Genomic DNA, 18,296 nt, shown 5'->3' with positions numbered 1-18,296 from the left:
AGTACATCCTCGCTATGCTTGTTCATCATTCGTCAATCCTTTCGGCTCAACGTCACCATCTAGCTCGCCATCACACTCTCATAGAACCTCGGCTCCTCCCTTTGCAACATCGTACTAACCTTCTCGACCTCCTCACTCAAGTGCGTAATATTCGCATCCCAGGTCCGCAAATCCCTCGTCGTCAGGTCCACCGCATTCGCAGAATTCGGGTCCTGGCCAGCGGGCGTCGGGAAGAAATGCACCAGCTCGCTGATCTGATCTATGCTCCCGCTCAGCCGGTTCGATTCGATCATAGCTGCTGCGTAAGCCTCCGCGCGGTCAGCTGGCACGCCGAGCAGAGCGCCGAGAGACTCGAGAGGGATGTTCTGGTAGAGGCGGGATGCGGCGACGAGATTGTGCTCGAGCACGGCTTTGTCGAGGACGGTGCTGCCGTCGGAGGTCTTGGCGAGTTGGTGGTCTGCGAGTCCGGAGGCGAAGGCGGCGACTTCAGAGGGTGAGAGGAGGCGGTCTAGGAAGATCTTCTCGAGGATGCCGTGTTCGGGTGTCTCGGCTGCGCGCTCGTCCTTGTAGAGCTTGCCGAGCTGGCGGGCACGGGTGGGTCCAGCGGGAGCGAGCACTGCTGTGGTGATGGCGGCGCTGAGGGCGCGCAAACGCTCCTCCTCGTCTATTGCGGGCTCGTTGGAGAGGATGAGGTAGGATGTCGAGGCGTCGAGGAAGTTGCGCTGGGAGTCGTTGATGCGGGCCTGGCTGAGCTGGAACTGCAAACGGACCGCTTGGTCCGTGACGCTGAAGATGACGTTCTTGATCTTGTTGAGGTAGCTCAGCGCGTTGGTCGGGTCGTCCTCTTCCAGGTAGCAGCGGCAGATGCGCATCCAGATGGCGGCCTTCTCGTCGTCGGTGACTGCGCGGCCTTGTGAGCTGTCGAGCACGATGGTCTGCAGAGTCTTGGCGGAGTTTGTGAAGTCTTCTTCTGCTTCGTGGGCGTCTGCTAGGACGAACTTGAGATCCGTGTCTTGCTGCTCGTAGGAGACGATCTTTGGCGCGAGGAGCTGCACGATCTCTGTGCCGGCTTCGATTTTGACCTCATTGTCTGATATGCTCTTGTACTTTTCGACGAATGAGGAAAGGAGTGGTCGCGAGTGAATGACACCGATGCTGTCGCTCAGTATGCTCTGGACGTAGGCGGTGAGGTTGGCGCTGAGGTCGTTGCTGGTGAAGGTGGAGAGGATGTTGTCGAGCATCTGCGAGTAGCCTTCGGATCGTTGCGGAGGGTTGGAGGAGGCTTCGAGTTGCGCGAGCTGGGTGGTGACGTCTGGAGAGGCCATCTTGCCAGTCTGTGCCAGTGGGGAGGTTGTGCGGTGCAAAATGAGTAGTCTTGAAAGTGGATGTTTCGAACATGAGGTATGTAGCGATTGAAGCTCTTATCGATAGCTGCCTTAGGCTAGGCATGAAGCGGGATTTGCATGTGACAGTGAGATGCGAATGAGAAGCGACATTTGCACGGCTTAATGTTAGGAAGAGCGTATCATCCAACCTCGTGTCTATCGATGTAGTCTAATTGTATCAATCGTACATCCGTCCCCTCCACACATCCTCTACAGCTACCCTTCTATCCAAAGATGCCACAGCCAAATGCCCAATTTCCCTCCGCGGCATCACGTCGCCCAGCTTGACTCTGAGATCCTTCAATAGTCTCGCGCGCCTGGCACTATCCAATGCTGAGCCGCCTGGCGGTGCAGCAACGTATGGATTGTCACGGACCAGCGTCGATACGATCAGCTCAAATTTCGGCCCCTGCGCGAACAATCTCACCGCAACTGGCACTAGACTTACAACCATCAACAGCCCCGAGCCGAGCAGGAGAACAACCAGCCAGCCTTCGTGACAACGAACGACCTCGACGCTCTTCTTTATATGTGCGGTAGTGACGGAATGGCGAATTGTTCGGTTTCCCGGGTCGACCCACCCTGAGATCTCGCCCTGTACATCGGTCATAGCACTGAATCCGATCTGAGCCAGCCAGCCCGTGTTCATCAGCTGACCGAATCGTTCCGCGAACACTGTCGTATCGAGCTTCCACATTGCATGGGCCAAAGTTTCTTCTGTTGTCGCTGGTGCTGAGGGGTTCAGCAAGTATCCTTGCGAGATGGACGGCAGACCACTTGACGGTACTGGGTGCGACTCGCTCGACGCCAGACCAGTCAACAACTGAACAAAATTTTGAGCAAAGAATGTCCACACTTTGCAGCCACTGGCGTCCAAGAATGTCCAGCCGGATGAAGTATGTGGTCGCTGAGCGCGGCGGATCCTGGAGACTGCGCAAGACTTGTCCGTGCATGTAACTTCGGCCTCGATTTCTGTGGTTCCGATGTAACATGTTGCTTGCGTCCAGCCTGCTAAGCTCGCCGCTGTATATACGAGGAGACGGGGCGCTACGTCTTTCTGGTTCGGCCTGCGGGAGCAGCCCCAATCGTCCTTCCATGATTGCGATAGACGTACGTGGCTAGTATTCGAAACGAGCTCGTGGCTAGTATTCGAAACGAGCTCGGTCCCCGTGGCCGCAAAGCCCTGCCATGATCTGGACGGGAGTATCGTGGCGCCGAGACCGGATTTCTCGAGGGACGCGCAGTCCAGATACCAGTACGCCGTCTCGATTGTAAATGCGCTCTGGTCACCAGATGGAAGGGTCATTGGAAGGCCTACCAAAGCTGCATAGGATGTGTTCCCCGTCGGAACGTCGCGCCATCGAGTGTCAGTCACTGAGACTGGTGCATCAGGGAGTCTCTCGACCATGGGAATTTTGACGTTGCCCCAAGTATCAACCGGCGCACGCTTCACACTCATTGGTGCTAGCATCGAGGCAGAGAAGATGGCCGACGCAACTGCTCTGGCTTTCGAGACATCGGCCTCCCAGAATTCGTAGCTGCTGTTAGCGGACATGTATGTGACTGGCGCGAAGTGCGTGACGTTGGCACTCCCAAGGCTCATAACACGTAGTGATGCCTGAGAAGCTACAGGCGAGAAGGCCCATAGGATGGCTATCGCGAATCCCGCAATGCTGAAGCTCTGTAGCGTGCATTGTGCCAACACAGAGTTGACAACGCTGGTGCAGTTCGCGAGGAGATCCAAAAACCCAAGCTTCTCGCCACGCTCCAGGCGCCACGATAAGAAGGCTTTCGTCGCGCGACCCACGACTGTAGCGAAGAGGATTGGGAAGATGGTGGGTGCCTGGCAGTTCGTCAGTTATTGTCTTGACCACCTACAGTGGATGACTCACGTATCTGAGAGCCTCAAGCAGGTAAGGGACTGTCGTTGGGTGACGCGCCGTGCGCATGCCGTCAAAGTGGTACACAAGCAAACCGATTCCGAAGAACGCTGCCGATAGTGCAAATAGGATGCCGTCAATTCCGCAGCCGCCAACCAACGATACAGTCGGTCGCTTGGTAGTCCGTGGCTCCAACAATCGCATCTGGCGTGGCGATAGCCTCAAGCCGTTAAAGTTCTCGGGAGATCCATGTACGTCCTGGGATGCGGTGGATTGGTGGATGAGGACTTCTTGCTTGGGCCCATCAGAGCCCTCGCTGGATCGATTTGGCGTGTTTAGCATGACCAAGGATGAACGTGGGGGGGAGGGTAATGGAGGACACGACCTATCTTTTCTGCATCTCAGAAGACATCCTTTATATTCACCCCAATGGCCATGTTTGGTCGGTTAACGTTCGCTTGCATTCAATACAGGCCAGCTCATCACCTCGAAAGTTCTTGCTGCAAGTCGTGTGAGCTAATTGCTTACTGTTGGAGGTTTTGTATGCAAGCAGTGAGCGGCTGGATGACTTGGCAGGTAATGTAGCCAGTTGCGGAGAAGTGCAAAGCTGCAACTACCTCTTAGTCTCCAGGCCTTCGATATACTGCATTGAAGGCTTTGGAATCCGCTCGAGATGGGGCATGATTCGGCCTTCGATTCCAAGGTGGGAATTGGGCGTTGGGCGAGTGCCGCTGATCGCGCAGCACTCCAATATGATCGGCATCAGCTGTGATCAGAACTCCAGACCCGATTCTAAGGAGATGATGCTGGCTGACTACTCCATTCTCCGTGCTCTGGTCTGTCTTTAGGTGGCCATGGTGATGGTGAAGACAAGTCCCAAAACTGCGTGGATGCTGTGACAAGCGAGACTGCTAATGAGTGGCAGCCTTGTTTGATCATGAAAACAACAAAGGCAGTAAAATGGTCACAATACCAGGTCCGGAGCGGCGGCAATGGTGCCCTTCGTGTCTGCTTCGTGTTCCGATTGCTGGCGTGGATGAACAGAACGAGATCGTTGTTGCGGAGGAATTTGGGAAAGCAGCGGAATGCGGGAGGGCCGCCCCTTGCGGAATCCAACCTTCGTAGCTTGAGCCTCTGTTGTTTGCTGGATCGTCACTTCACATCTGCGACACATCACCTCTCTCACCACATCCCCCACCAATAACCTCCACGGCCGCAACAACCATGGCCGACACCACCATTAAGCCAGAGATCAAGTTGGATCCCGCAACGGCCAGGTCGCCAGCAGCCCTGTCCAACATCGAAGAGTTCGAAGACGATGTCGACCTCACGATACCTCCACTACCAGAAGAGGGCGGGAAGCAAGCCTGGCTGGTGAAGACCCCGGACTACATCTGGAAAGCTTGGAGCGAGATCTACCGGAACCATGCCGATGATACGCCCATCGAGATCGGCAAGATGCGTGTCTACGATGCGAAAGAGCCAGGCGGCGAGCAGCGGACCCAGATCAGACTCATCAAGAACATTGAGCAACATCGCGAACTCCCACTGATCTACGACCTTGACATCCATCATTCGGGTTATAGCAACACCGTCGTCTTCTCCGAGAAAGACCTCCCAGGCCACAGCATGGGTCCCGCCAGTCGCAGCCGCCGCAGGCCAGCTACCGGCCTCAAGCCTGGCGGCATGCAGTCCAAGAACGAGCGTTACGGCAACAAGCCCGGCTCATATCGCACCTCCATACCAAAGCAGACCGGACTTGCACCCATCATCCATCATGTTGCAGACGCCCACCCATTCGAAGACGAGACCTACTACGCACACTTCAAGAAGCAATACGACCAGGCCACCAAACCGAAAGCGACAGTTGCCTACGAGCGCGGCATCAATCGCAGCCTCCACCCTGGCACGAACCCCAAAAACGCCTTTACGTCCTTCTCGCTCACCTCGAAGCCGAAAGACAAAAAAGGCAAACAGCGCGAAAAGGCTGTTCGTCTATCGCAGGAAGAGCTGCTCGATCGCCTGTACCAATGCTTCCGGCGTTACAGGTATTGGGGTATGAAGGCACTCAAAAACGAGCTCAAGCAGCCGGAGGCGTTCATCAAGCAGACGCTAGCAAGTATTGCAGTTCTGATCAGAGAGGGAGACTTTGCCATGAACTATAAACTGAAGCCTGAGTATGAGCGTGCGGCCGAGATCAAGCCGGAGGATGTCAAGGAGGAAACGGCCACGATCAAGAGCGAAGATGAAGTGAGTGGGTTGGAAGCAGAGGATGCCGAGATGGACGACTATGATGAGGATGACGAGGGTGACTTTGAGGATGTGATGATGGATGGGGATCTCTGAGAGGCTCCATATCGGTGATTGTTTGTTTTACTGCGTTTTAGCGAAGGGAAGGGCATGGGAAGGCTAGATTGAAATGATACCCCATAGGCTTGGAAATGGTCTGAGAGTCTGCTCATTATTTTGAGACCAGAAGCACAATCGACACAGTTCTGCTTTGGTCAAATACAAAACCATATCCTCCGCTCCTTCACTTCTTCCCCTCCTCCACCCTCTTCGCCGCCAATCCCCCCAACTTCTCACATGCCGCTGTCAAGCTCCTCGGATCAGCGCCCTGAATCATCGCCTGCCCGTTCACCCCGACCTGCTTCCCATCCTTGAAAAACATAAACGTAGGCATTGCAGAAACACGGTACTGCCGTGCAATGTCTTGCGCGTGGTCGACGTTGACTTTGGCGAAACCTAACACTCCCGGGGCGCTGTGTTTCTTGGAGAGGTTGGCGTAGACGGGTGCGATGGTTTTACATGGGCCGCACCAGTCGGCGTAGAAGTCGACCGCGACGTATGTAGTGTTGGAGAAGAGGGTCTGGAGTTCGGGGAGGGAGTTGATGTGGTGAAGTGAGTCGGCCATCCTCTCGCGTGGTTCTGTTCTCTGATATTCTTTGTTGCTTTGACAGTGTTCAGGCGAATGGGGTTTTATACTGGATCATAGAAGTATCTGGTGTCGCCTGCAGAAAGCGCTGACATATCTTTGGTGGCGCTATTTATAACGTGGAGTCTTCTCGACGACCGACTTCAGCATCCCCTTCTCCATCACATTCATCTCGATATCAAACAATATCGTACGCGGTGATCTCTCGTACATCCCACTGTTTGATGGGGACCATGGATTCCACTAAAGAAGGCCCTAAGGCATGGCGGAGGGAGCGATTCCATCAGATGTTGTTGACGGTTGAATGGGACAAAGACCACTTGATGATCAGTACTAGCCCAAGACACTCACAAAGCTCCTGACAAGACGATGCCACAGGAAGGCGTGTTTGCTTGTTCTCATCACGTTTGCTGCGTTGCAGTGGAGGTAAATGCTTTCCCGTAAGTACTTTCTCATGGTCTCCATACTGTTCCAGCGTGACTACTCCATCAGAAGCAACAGCAAAAACATTCGTACAACATCCCGGATATTAGTCTTCAGTGGAACCCATCATGGACGCAGTAGCGATCATAGCTTGGACTTTTCTCGCCCTGGTCATTGTCGGCTCGTGCTACACACTCTTCCTCTACCTGAAATCCAGATATGTCAGGAGGCAAGCGAGTAGCCATGTTGATGGCATCACCGTCGACGACCGGCCATCTCCAGATGACGACGACACTGTTATTGAGCTTCAGAGGCCTGCACGAGCATACCGCGGGCGAGCGTCAACAGGGACACCTGTACGGTGATCTGGCAGAGCCTGGCAGACGGTGCATGGACTTGTTGGTTGGGCGCTACGCTGGTTGGCGCACCAGAACTGATTCAGTGCTCACCTTCACTCACAAGCCAAAACCTCTTTCCGCTGATCGGAGGGAAGAGCCTCTGGTGTTGAGAAGACCTTGTCCTCGAAAGAGAACCGCAAGTCCGAATCGATGAGCAGAAACCGTACCGCATCAGGATTATGGAGCCTGCCAGAAGCCTTCTCGCCTGTCTCGATCATGTTTCGGAACCATCATGTTGCCGTTGGAAGCAAATCGACGTTTCTGACTCGGCGAAGTGCTTGCTGAAACACTTCGGTCTGACTCTTCTAAGTCATGTCATTGCTCGATATCAAAATAAAAAAGGACAGAGATGCGCGGGCACACAAAAGCACATCAGCTTCACAACCATTCTGCCGTTGAGCGAATCCAGCCTTCGACTGACACCAAAGCAAAGACGGACTACGGCCATTACCCAACCTTCCGCACATCGCCTGCCCGGAGTCAGCTTCAATACACGACATACACATCCACATCCACCTGGATGCACCCCAAGCAGCCAGTTCCCAGCACATCATTCGAATGGGCCAGCTCCCTGCCCACCACCACGGTGCGCCCAAATGATCATTCTTCAGCTAAGGCAGACGGCCCCCCAGGCGGCTGGTATGCCGTCGGAACCGGCCTCTGGGTCCTCTTCGCCTTCACGGCCAGCGCTCTTGTGGTTGCTGGCTGCTGCGGAATCGTGTGGTTTCGTAATAGGCCGCGCAGGGAAAAGTATGTAAGGGAAGAAGCATCGCGGTCTCGGGGACGATCAGCAGATACCGGCTTGGGAAGCGGCAGGAGAGGGCCGCCTTATTATGTTTAGGTCTGCAGCAGGAGATAGTGAGGCTTTTACGTTGCTGTGAATAACAAGTATTGATACCTGCTCGGCATTTTGCTGAACTTGACTTTACATAATCGTCTCGGTAGCAGTCCCTTAGTCGCGGTGACAGTGTCCTTTGCCGGGCTGAAACCAGTATTGATGCATTATGATCGTACCGTCGAAGGCGCTTCACCAGCACCAGCGTCCAATTTCTCCAACATGACAAGCTTGCCCTCTCACCTCACATCCTTCCCTACCCCTTCACCCGTCCAGGAAAACCGAAAAACACGAGCAAAGGCACGAGGCGCATCGTCGGACAGCCCTGACGTGACCTCTTGCTTGTTTGCTAGTGTTTCTGCATGATGTCTGCCAATGGACTGGTGATCGTAATCTTGAGACCTGGGTGACTGCAGGTAGGCACATACCTCTCCCAACCTATCGACAGAGTGCCGTCCGTTGCCGTCATCAGTGCCGCTACCTCCCAATCCAATCAAACTCCCAGTCATTCAGATGCTCAAGCGCGACCATGACTCCATCAAAATCTCATCCCCTAAGCAGGACTGGTGCCACACCGACTCAATCTCATGCACAGGCCTCCTTGCCATCATCATAGTCTGCGGAGCATTCGTGCTTCTAGGGGCCATAGCCCTCGTCATCTGCGTCAGAAGGTCTCGCAAGCAGAAACAACAAAGGTTGTCGCAACTGCGCGAGGAGTATGGTCTCGAACAAATCCCGGTAACGGAGAACGACGAGATCACAGCTCACGGTGGCGAGGGGGACAGGCGGCGCCTGCGGAAGTCGAGAGGTGAGCCCAATGGCCGGTTTGGGGGATGAAAGGTGTGTGATGGAAAGCGGCGACGCTGGGATGGCAGGACCGCGAGATGTTTTAAGTCATGAAGCATCTTTGAGGGGGGGAATTGGCTACCGTGCGTGCAATACAAACGTAGCCCTCTCTCGAGACCGGATATCAATCGGGCGACCGTTGAGTATGATTGGGAAGACAAAGTAGTGATTCGCGACGTGATGGTGGACTGATAGCAATGAAAGTAGAATGACGGAAATGGTGACGAGATCGGAACCTTGGATGCGTCGTGTTCTTCCGTCCCGTCCTCCGGCCGTCGTTCGTTTTTCGCCCCCTCGTCCTTCTACGTCATGGCTTCATGGACATCGCAGCCTTCAAGTTCTCTACGATCTTACGAAGAGCGTGTCTTCACGGCAACCTCGATGATAGATGGTTGCATGATGAAGAGGGCTCCTTGGGAGCAGTAACATGAACAGCGTGCATCTTCTCCACGGAAGGACTTCCACAAAACCATACGGCGTTGATCACGAGACATCGAGAAGAACGAGAAGCATACCGGAAAAGGCTACTAAGGACTGTGCGATTTCCCATCGACCCGGCAACCACTGCGCTAAGTGCAATGGTTGTAGTCATCTTCATGGTGCTCAGCTCTGTCTTGTGGCAACACTCGTCGCAAGCCCCTTCTCGTTCATGTCCTCGCTGCCACTCTGCTCTCCAGGGAAGCCGGGGACGACAATACCATGGATGTCGAAATCCACTTGCTCACCCAGTCCCGGCGGAGGAAAAGCCAGGTTCAGCGCATAGAACAACCCTCCGCTTACCGCGTACCCGAAGAAGAAGCTGATCTGGTAGATGCGGTACCAGCCAATGCTCACCGCAGGGCCGCCGACAGCCATGACGAAGCCTGGCAACGCCCAAATCATTCCCAAGAAGTAAGCCGTGTATGCGCGCCAATTGAGGCCGTTCCAGAACCAATAGATGCCTCCGGGGGTGTAGAGGTCCGGGATGTTCCACTTGGTCCGGCGAACAAGCCAGAAATCCACGACTAATATGGAGGCTGCTGGCGACATGAAGACGCCAAAGGAGCTCAGCACTGTTATGAACGTGCTTGCCTGCGTGAGGAAACGCCATGGGTTTGCGAGCACACCTAGGATCGCGAAGATGATGCTGCCTCGCAGCCGGCTGACGTAGCGTGGGACAAGCATTGCGACGTCCATGCCACTGCTCACGTTGTTCTGTGTGTAGTTTATGAAGACGGTAACGGAAAGCAGGCCAAGACCGGCAAAAAATGTCCCTGCGCGGCAGGCTGGCGTGTACCATGTTGCTTGGACTTGTTGGAGCCTACATTCAATTAGTCTGTTCTCCTAAGACTCCAAGACGCTGGAAGTGTCTTACAGAATGACAGGATTCCATTGTATTTCTCCGAGAAGCTCGGCGGCGGCGGAAGTGGCGATGATGCCCACGAGTGCAACCAGCGTCACCGTGATCGGCAGAGCCGTCAGCTGGGCTGCTGTGGGAGCATGCCTCGACTTCGCATATCTTGTCCAGTCGCTGACTCTGTCGCTGCCACCAGTGTAGGTTCCGGCGACTGAGGTGATACCTTGGAGCATCAAGAAGCTGACATCCGTCTTGGAGAGCGAGACATCCGCCTGCAGATTTCCGAGTTTTCCCGGGCCTCCGTTCGCAGAAACACACCAACCCATGATGCCTAGGAGTGTTGCCGAGGAGATGACGAGGTTGACCTTGAGGAACTTCTGAACCTGGTGTGGTGGTACGAATATGATAACCGGGAAATAGAGGCAGATGAACAGGATAAATCCGACAAGCTGCGGCGTAGTAATCCCAGCTGACAGCGGGAGCGTGTTCTCCATGTGAAGAAAGCTCCTGGAGAGCGAGTTCAGGATGATGACGAAAGCCATTCCGCCAAAGTACCTGAGTTGACTGGTCAGCAGGTTCTCTGTGATATCAGATCATCCTTGGAGGCCGCATGGTGCATGATGCTGCCTCCCCGCCTTTCATGGACTGGAGACGTACATCTGCGTCCCGTAGAAGATGAAGGACTGGAAGACGTTGAGCATGACGACAAAGTAAGACCCCCAGAGTCCGAACGCCGCTCGAGCGAGTGTGCCGTATCCGAGGTGGTGAATCGCACCGGCCGCTCCGTTCAAGTATGCCGACAAGCTGGCGATCACGCATCCGACGACCTGTCGACAGTTAGCAGGCCAGTTCTAAGATGCCGAAGCCAAAGTCTTTGTTACGACAACGCCGCAAGCTTGCCCAGCTGTTAACCCAACGCCGATCAGACTACTGCCAATCGTCCAAGACGACAAACTTATGCCGCAGGTACCCCAATATGCCCAGAAAGATATCCATCCGAATGTTCTCTTGTCGTGGGGGATTGGGTATACATCCTGGCAGACGGTCAGTAGTGTTCGTGGCAGACGATGGAGACACCAACCTTGTTCCCCCATCTTGTAGTTTCTATCGACTCAAACTCATCGTCGGTAGGCTTCACTTCGAGTGCTTTGAGGAATTTTGAGGCCATCCTGTCGGTTCAGCGTGCGGTCGCTGGTACAGAAATCCAGGATCAGATATTCGATGTCGCTTCGACAGATTTGGCGACTTTCGCAGGCATTTCTATACCCGCGATCACCGGAGCCTCCGCGATAATAAGTCAGGTCCAGGCTCGAGCCAGGCTCGTCCCGTTTGCAAGCAATCACATCTGGATTGTTGTTGGACGATGCGCTTATCTCCAGCAAGTGGAGGGTTCCGAAACTCTCACAATCCGGAACACGCATCCGAAAACATACCCTCTGTTCTCGGGTCGACTCCGCGAACACGTCTTGCTGGTCAGCATGAAAGAACATCTGGGCTTTGAGCTGTGTCTGGACCCGGCACCACATCTTCTCGCGCGTATTGCGACAGTCAAACTTGATCGAGCCTGAGGCATCTCGTTGTCGGCAAGCACGCAGGAGAGAACCACAACATTGCTATGGAACGCACCTACGATTTCATTGTCGTCGGAGGTAGAGTTCCTGCCATTATCGATGTTAATCTCCAGCTGACAATCATATGTAGCTGGACCAGCAGGATGTGTTCTGGCGTCTCGACTGGCAGAGTCAGCAGCAAAACCATCCGTCCTTCTGTTGGAGGCAGGGGGCTCCAATGTCGAACTGACGGACCTTTCTGCGGACGAAAGGTTCAACATTGCTTTCAAGGCGGAGTCTCCGCTCAACTGGGGCTACCAGGTCAGCCACGATGGTCGGGATATTGACTACTCGCGAGGCAAAGGCTTGGGCGGTAGCACTGCTATCAATTTCTGCGGCTGGGTCACCGGACCTTCAGCCGATTACGATGAATGGGCTCGCCTGGTCGACGACGAAGCACTCAACTGGGAGAACGCTAAACGACATCTCGAGAGCATCGTCCATCTTCATCCACGGGTTCCGAGGGAGTTTGAAGGTGACATACGACCGTCTCCAGGTAAGCGTGCCTTGCAGACAACATGATCATCATGCGTATTGATAGGGTTCAGGACATGGGACAACTGGTCCCATCCATCTGACTTACGGTACCGAGTGGCAACAGAGCGTTCACGACGTTTTCACTGCAGCCGAGCAATGCGGCCTGGGCGTCAATGCAGATGTCAACGATGGCCACCCTATCGGCATGGGCATTGGATCTGTGTGTATCCATGAAGGTCTCCGAATCAATGCTGCAGACGCTTTCCTTTCCAGTCCACCAGAAAACTTGACAATACTTGCAATGTCCACAGTGTCTGCCGTCATGCTGGACAAGTCGACTGCTACGGGCGTGAGATGTGTCGACGGTCGTGAGTTTCTGGCGAAAGGCTGTGTCATTCTGTCTGGGGGCGCCATCAATACACCCCAATTATTACAGCTCTCCGGCATTGGACCCAAAGAGTTCCTGGAGCCTGTTGGCGTTCCTGTCAAGCACGAGCTGACGCAGGTCGGACGGAATCTCCAAGACCATTGCTTCTCCGTCGCAGGTATTGTTGTTCAAGGCGAAGGGGACAGGATTGCGAACCAGAGTCCCTCGCCCATGGGTAAGCATTGATGGGTCGAAGGGTTGTCCGAGGCGCGATCACACTGCGTGTGGCGCTTCGAGACCCCGTGAACTCTTTCACAATCTCGAGACACCTGAGACACCTGCTAACCCTTCTACTCTTCGGTGCTTTAGGTTGGTTCAAGTTGCCGGCTCTTCGACAGTCGCGGGAGTTTGCAGACTTGCCACTCGAAACACAACGCCATCTGGACACAGCGAGTGTCCCGGATTGGGAACTGGTTACACATACGCCTTTGTTCGACGTGGTGCCCACAGCAGAGGGAGAGCAGATCATGACAGCAATGGCGATCTTGGAAAATCCACAGTCTCGCGGGACGGTCTCTCTGAAGTCAAGAGATCCACTCACAGCTCCGTCAATTGATCCCAAATTCCTCAGCCATGCGTACGACCGCAGAGCCCTGACTGAAGCATTTAAAGCGATGCTGCAATATTTACAGGCACCTGTTTGGAAGTCAAAGACCGTTAGGTGTCTCGGCTGGCCTACCGACGACAGTGATGCAGCGATCTTGGTATGTGCAGTCTCGACCGTTCCCTGGTGCTTGCTCCAAAGCTTACTTCTTCCCAGGACGAGCTAAAGACCCGTCTAGCCAGTTCGTGGCACATGTGCGGCACTGCTCGCATGGGCGCTTGCGTGGACTCTGACTTCCGACTGTTCGGCATCGACAAGCTACGCGTGGCGGATATGTCTGTCTGCCCGTTCGTACCAAAGTGAGTCCCAAGAGATCGGACGTTCCAGACTCAAATGCTTACAGCAGTGTTAAGCAACCATACTCAGTCCACTGCGTACATCATCGGAGCTATCGCCGCCGAGAAGATTGTCAGCTTTTACAACCTCAGCCACCCAACCAATCAATCGAAACTGTGATTACGACGGCGAGAACGATCAGTCCGCGTCCAGTGTGGGCTTCGGGAATCGGATTGTTTGTTTTGGAGTTGTCTCACAAAAGAGGCTATCGGATGGGCCGTTGATTCTGGTCGCTGAGTCGGGGCCCTTCCGATCGATCACCCCAACGTTCGAAACACGCCAACCAGTTAATTCTAGCCCAGTCGATAAGCACAGTGCCTTTCAAACCGGGCATTTCATCCAGCAACAGAGTCCTTTCAATCTTCGCGTGCGTGGCGACTTCTTACCTGTGTTTACCGGGAAGCACTACCGTGCGCTAAGACAAGGAGCCTGCTACCGCTGCACTATCATTCATTCATAAAACTCCACAGTACCTACAGTTCAAAGGCTGAGCAAGACTCAATCAACGTCTTTACGTTTCCAAGATTACTGACCGGCGTCATGGCGAGAGATGCAATCAACGGCCAGGTACGCCGGCCGCATGTGGCAGTGCTCGGCGCTGGAATTGGAGGTCTTGCCGTCGCCATAGCCTTGATCAAACGAGGTGTTCCGGTCACTGTTTACGAAGCTGCGGAAAACTTCTCTCCTGTTGGCGCTGGTATAGGCCTGGGTCCGAACTCTCTGCTTGCCTTGGATCTAATCAACCCTCAACTTCGCTCCGATTACGAGAAAGCGTCTACTGGAAATGAGAGGGTTGAATTTCAAAACAGCGTATTCGATGTTATGTACGCCGAGGAGGGATTCGGTGAATCAAAGAAGTGGTCGAGAGGACTGGTCGGCGCCCCGTACTTCTCTCGGAGCAGTGCTCATCGGAAGGACCTTCTCGAAATTATGAAGAGTTTCATCCCGGATGGGACAGTCGAATTTTCGAAATGTGCGGAGTACGTACAGCAGAGCGAGGATGCCGTCGAGATCCGATTCAAGGATGGAGAGACCGTGATCGTCGACGCCTTGATCGGAGCAGACGGCATCAAAGGAATGACTCGACGAGTAGTCTTGGGGAAACGATGGCCAGACGAAGTCGCTGCAAAGTACTGTCACACGTACATTTACCGCGGCATCCTGCCGATGAGTGATGCGAAGGCCATCCTTGGGGATCATGCAGGCGATGCAAAATGGTTCCTGGCCAAAGACAAGACCGTGGCAATTTACCCGATCTCGAAGGGCAGAGAGGAGAATTTTGTTTTCTTCGTGGCGGACAGGAACGACTGGACTGGCTTGCAGGAGGCAAAGTCTTGCAGTAGGGAAGAAATGGTCGCGGACCTGGCTGGCTTCGATCAACGACTGCTGAAATTGCTGGATTTCGCTCGGCCTTTACGCTGGCCAGTCTACCACCACCCTGATACACCTTCCTACTACAACGGGCGAGTTTGCCTCTTGGGCGACGTGGCGCATGCTTCAAGCCCTGGACAAGCAGCTGGAGCCGGACAGGGTCTGGAGGACGCTGTCGTACTGGCACATCTGATGTCGCTGGTCCAGGCGCCAGAGCACGTGTCCTCAGCATTCGAGGTCTACGACGGTATAAGGCGGCCTCGGGCACAAAAGGTTGTACGTACCAGTCTCGAGGCGGGCGATATGTATGCTTGGAATGATGCCTCTGTTGGGGCTGACATGCAACGTATCGTCGACAATGCAAATCAACGCCTGCACTGGATCTGGCAGCACCCATTGCCCGAGGATGTTCAGCGGGCGGAAAACGAGTTCGTTAGGCTAGTGATTTGAGGAGATATGGTCATCTCCATATTCGAAATCGCAATTTGGGTAGATTATCTCCCTATCAGGAAGCACAATTTTGGTAGACAAATTGGATACTATAATTTTCGCTCTGTCATAGGGTTTTGATCAAAATCACAGCTCAGTGTTCGGACAACAACCGTCCGAATCCATCGATTTTATCCATGATACCGTTTGTCCTGTAGGCATGCCATACCGTCGCAGTGTTGATCGCCACCACAGGCTTCCCGAGCTCGACCTCCATCTCTGCTGCCGCAATAGCAGCAGGTAAATTCGTCCCGGCCTGCAGAAGTGCATCGACATCTGGAGCGTTGACCTTTCGGAAGGCCTCCTTGATCGTCTCTGGAGACACTTCGGCGATGCTCGTGGCGCTGCTGCATCGAAGGCCGTGTATCATGTGCACTGCGTAACCGCATTGCGTGAAGAAGTCTACGACCTGCTGATCGCCTACTGCTTGGTAAGGAGTGATGATTCCGATCTTCTTCGCTCCAAACTTGTTGAGGGCTAAGTGTACGAGGTCAACAAGTGCTGCAATGAAATGAAATCTGTTGGATAGCTACCTTCTTGTGCAGCTTGTGCTCCAGTCGAGACTTTCAGACCGTTCGATACTTCGCCCATGAATTGCTCGAACTCGGCTGCGCCATTCTTGCCACCTAGAGCAAGGTCAGAATCTGGAATATCATCAACGGACAGACCCCCAGCAGTCTTGACGTACCCCAAAACGTTTCAGCCGACATCCCCATCACCATATAGGTTGGAAGACAGTGGCAGACCCGCTTCACAGCATCTTGAATCGTTGTTCTCAGGCCTTCCAGAAAAGCAACCATAGCATCGTCGGAGTTGAGGTCAGGATTTTTTATATCGATGCGACCGCTATGGAACGATACACCAGGAACTCGCATCCAATTGAACTCTGCTTCGACGACAGTGTTGGTGGCAGGTCTGTTCTTCTGTCAGACCATAGGTGTTATTGAATCTGCCATTCAACCAACATACAGGATGAGACCAAAACGTGCCCTTGGTGAGACGTAGCTTACGGGTGCTTGTGCCATGCTGGTGTTGTCGTCGTGTATGCCGATTGAGACGTTGATGGGGGATCGATGATATGTTGGTCAAGACTCCATGGGCCTTTCTCGCTCTGGAGAGCCATGTCGTCCAAAGCTCTTCCCTTCGAACGATACCAATCGTCGGCATCTCGTCCGGAGAAAGGGTTTGCTTCCGATATTGCAGGTGCTTATCTTCAAGTTGTGTAAACATGACTCAGGCAGTTATCGACGGATCCCTTCCGACAGACCACTCTACTTGGAGATACCCTGCGAACTTCTCCTCATCTCTATCTCCAAGCTATCACCGGACCCAGTACGAACATGATAACGACAGGCACCGCAATGCATAGCCAAGACAGCTCCTACGATGGTATATGGTCTGCCTGTCTTTCCACCATCCGGCAACTCGACACGCCACATTCTCATCTCCTTTGCATAGTTCGAAATGTCCACCAGCATGGAGAAGACAGCTTCAAAGACTGAGCCCATCTCGTCGACTAAAAACATCGATTTTGACTCTGGCTACCATGAAGACCTCGCAGGAACGATACAGACCGATCGAGCCCTACTATGGAGACGGGACGTGGTGCTTGTGCCAGTCACGGGACTTTTATATATGATCATGTTTTTGGACCGTACGGCAATCGCAAACGCCCACATCGCCGGTCTGGATGAAGGTCTTAATCTGCCTTCTGAGGGATACGGTGTTGCGCTCAGCTTGTTCTACATCCCGTTTGTTCTGGTAGGTTCCTGTGCGTCCTTCTTTAAAATATTGTATACTGACTGATTCGCCTTGTTCTGCAGGCTGAAGTGCCATCTAACCTCCTTTTGAACACGAGGAGGATACCACCAAACTACTATCTCGGGGCCATGACGTTCCTGCTGGGCACTCTGGCCATGTGTCAAGGGTTGACGGAGTCGTACGGAGGGCTCCTCGCCCTGAGGTTCTTGATGGGTATCTTCGAGGCTGCTCTCCCGGGAGCTTGTACATTCCTCATCAGCATGTACTACACCAAACGGGAGGCCTCGATACGATTTGCGTGGTTCTTCAATTTTGCCCTGGCTGGGCCGATGTTTTCTGGGCTGTTGGCATATGCCATAGTCGAGAACTTGGACGGGACGGGTGGTTATGAAGGCTGGCGGTAGGTGTTTGATTGAAACAGCCGGCGCCTTTCGCTGCTTTGCCTTTTTTCGCTGACTCCTTCTCCTCAGCTGGATCTTCATCATCGAAGGGCTGATCACTGTCTTCTTCGCTTTGATCGCTCTCGTATTTGCACCAAACTTTCCGGGAAAAGCCCAGAAGTGGTTCCTCAAATACGAACAAAAGGAAAGACTCATTGCCACACTCGAGGCGTCCCGAGGCCACGAAGAGAAGGGAACAGTGTCCGACGCCGTACCGATCTGGAGAATCTTGACTGACTGGCGCATCCATCTCTTCACCATGTGCTTCTTCTGTTGCGATATCACGGCTTCTTCAATATCCGCGTTCATGACGACTATTCTCACGGATTTGGGATATGAATCAACGACTGGTAAGCGGTCAGCCACTGATCCATCGCATCGCTACTCATACTTACGATTTGCAGCTCAACTGATGACGATGCCGGTATGGGCTGCTGGTAGGTCGTGGTGGAAGAGAACCGGCTCCCTCAAGAACAGCCTGCTGCCATCGATGATCCGTTTGCTAATTGTTACCTTCAGGGATCGTGTCCACCTTCGTCGTTACCTGGGCCGCATCGTACTTCAACTGGCGTTTTCCGTTCATCTATGCTTGCCAATGCTGTCAACTGGTTGGCTGGATCATCATGCGAGTCTATGTTCCAGCCGCCGGCGTTCGCTACGCAGCGCTGTTCTTCATGAGCGTTGGTGAGCCTTTCCGACCCAAAGTTCTCCAAAACACAACGTCTGACACTCTGGGGATGTAG

General features: G+C 53.8%; 9 protein-coding genes across 9 annotated transcripts; 4 read left to right on the top strand and 5 right to left on the bottom strand.

Annotated features, from left to right (window-relative positions):
- Positions 1-59: 59 nt before the first annotated feature.
- On the bottom strand, positions 60-1,325 carry LTR77_001507 (uncharacterized protein; the record flags this gene model as incomplete). Its single annotated transcript, XM_064798769.1, has 1 exon — positions 60-1,325. One exon carries the CDS (start codon positions 1,323-1,325, stop codon positions 60-62), a length of 1,266 nt encoding a protein of 421 aa, XP_064663096.1.
- Positions 1,326-1,563: 238 nt separating this feature from the next.
- Positions 1,564-3,607, bottom strand: LTR77_001506 (uncharacterized protein; the record flags this gene model as incomplete). The annotated part of the gene is made up of 2 exons (XM_064798768.1): positions 1,564-3,228; positions 3,278-3,607. The coding sequence occupies 2 exons, from the start codon at positions 3,605-3,607 to the stop codon at positions 1,564-1,566; spliced, it is 1,995 nt and encodes a 664-aa protein (XP_064663095.1).
- An 882-nt stretch (positions 3,608-4,489) lies between these two features.
- Positions 4,490-5,611, top strand: LTR77_001505 (uncharacterized protein; the record flags this gene model as incomplete). The annotated part of the gene is made up of 1 exon (XM_064798767.1): positions 4,490-5,611. One exon carries the CDS (start codon positions 4,490-4,492, stop codon positions 5,609-5,611), a length of 1,122 nt encoding a protein of 373 aa, XP_064663094.1.
- Positions 5,612-5,798: 187 nt separating this feature from the next.
- LTR77_001504 (uncharacterized protein) lies at positions 5,799-6,179 on the bottom strand (the record flags this gene model as incomplete). The annotated part of the gene is made up of 1 exon (XM_064798766.1): positions 5,799-6,179. One exon carries the CDS (start codon positions 6,177-6,179, stop codon positions 5,799-5,801), a length of 381 nt encoding a protein of 126 aa, XP_064663093.1.
- A 3,126-nt stretch (positions 6,180-9,305) lies between these two features.
- On the bottom strand, positions 9,306-11,206 carry LTR77_001503 (uncharacterized protein; the record flags this gene model as incomplete). The annotated part of the gene is made up of 4 exons (XM_064798765.1): positions 9,306-10,002; positions 10,057-10,593; positions 10,696-10,865; positions 11,120-11,206. The coding sequence occupies 4 exons, from the start codon at positions 11,204-11,206 to the stop codon at positions 9,306-9,308; spliced, it is 1,491 nt and encodes a 496-aa protein (XP_064663092.1).
- Positions 11,207-11,653: 447 nt separating this feature from the next.
- LTR77_001502 (uncharacterized protein) lies at positions 11,654-13,612 on the top strand (the record flags this gene model as incomplete). The annotated part of the gene is made up of 6 exons (XM_064798764.1): positions 11,654-11,687; positions 11,740-12,144; positions 12,197-12,727; positions 12,862-13,256; positions 13,313-13,455; positions 13,510-13,612. 6 exons carry the CDS (start codon positions 11,654-11,656, stop codon positions 13,610-13,612), a joined length of 1,611 nt encoding a protein of 536 aa, XP_064663091.1.
- A 420-nt stretch (positions 13,613-14,032) lies between these two features.
- Positions 14,033-15,313, top strand: LTR77_001501 (uncharacterized protein; the record flags this gene model as incomplete). Its single annotated transcript, XM_064798763.1, has 1 exon — positions 14,033-15,313. One exon carries the CDS (start codon positions 14,033-14,035, stop codon positions 15,311-15,313), a length of 1,281 nt encoding a protein of 426 aa, XP_064663090.1.
- A 133-nt stretch (positions 15,314-15,446) lies between these two features.
- On the bottom strand, positions 15,447-16,377 carry LTR77_001500 (uncharacterized protein; the record flags this gene model as incomplete). Its single annotated transcript, XM_064798762.1, has 4 exons — positions 15,447-15,829; positions 15,886-15,978; positions 16,041-16,267; positions 16,322-16,377. The coding sequence occupies 4 exons, from the start codon at positions 16,375-16,377 to the stop codon at positions 15,447-15,449; spliced, it is 759 nt and encodes a 252-aa protein (XP_064663089.1).
- Positions 16,378-16,816: 439 nt separating this feature from the next.
- On the top strand, positions 16,817-18,296 carry LTR77_001499 (uncharacterized protein; the record flags this gene model as incomplete). The annotated part of the gene is made up of 5 exons (XM_064798761.1): positions 16,817-17,113; positions 17,176-17,513; positions 17,584-17,903; positions 17,958-17,990; positions 18,073-18,296. The coding sequence occupies 5 exons, from the start codon at positions 16,817-16,819 to the stop codon at positions 18,294-18,296; spliced, it is 1,212 nt and encodes a 403-aa protein (XP_064663088.1).

The sequence above is a fragment of the Saxophila tyrrhenica genome (assembly GCF_035928015.1).
Source record: "Saxophila tyrrhenica strain CCFEE 5935 chromosome Unknown scaffold_2, whole genome shotgun sequence".
NCBI lineage: Eukaryota > Fungi > Ascomycota > Dothideomycetes > Mycosphaerellales > Extremaceae > Saxophila > Saxophila tyrrhenica.
This window is presented reverse-complemented; position numbering and strand designations above follow the sequence as displayed.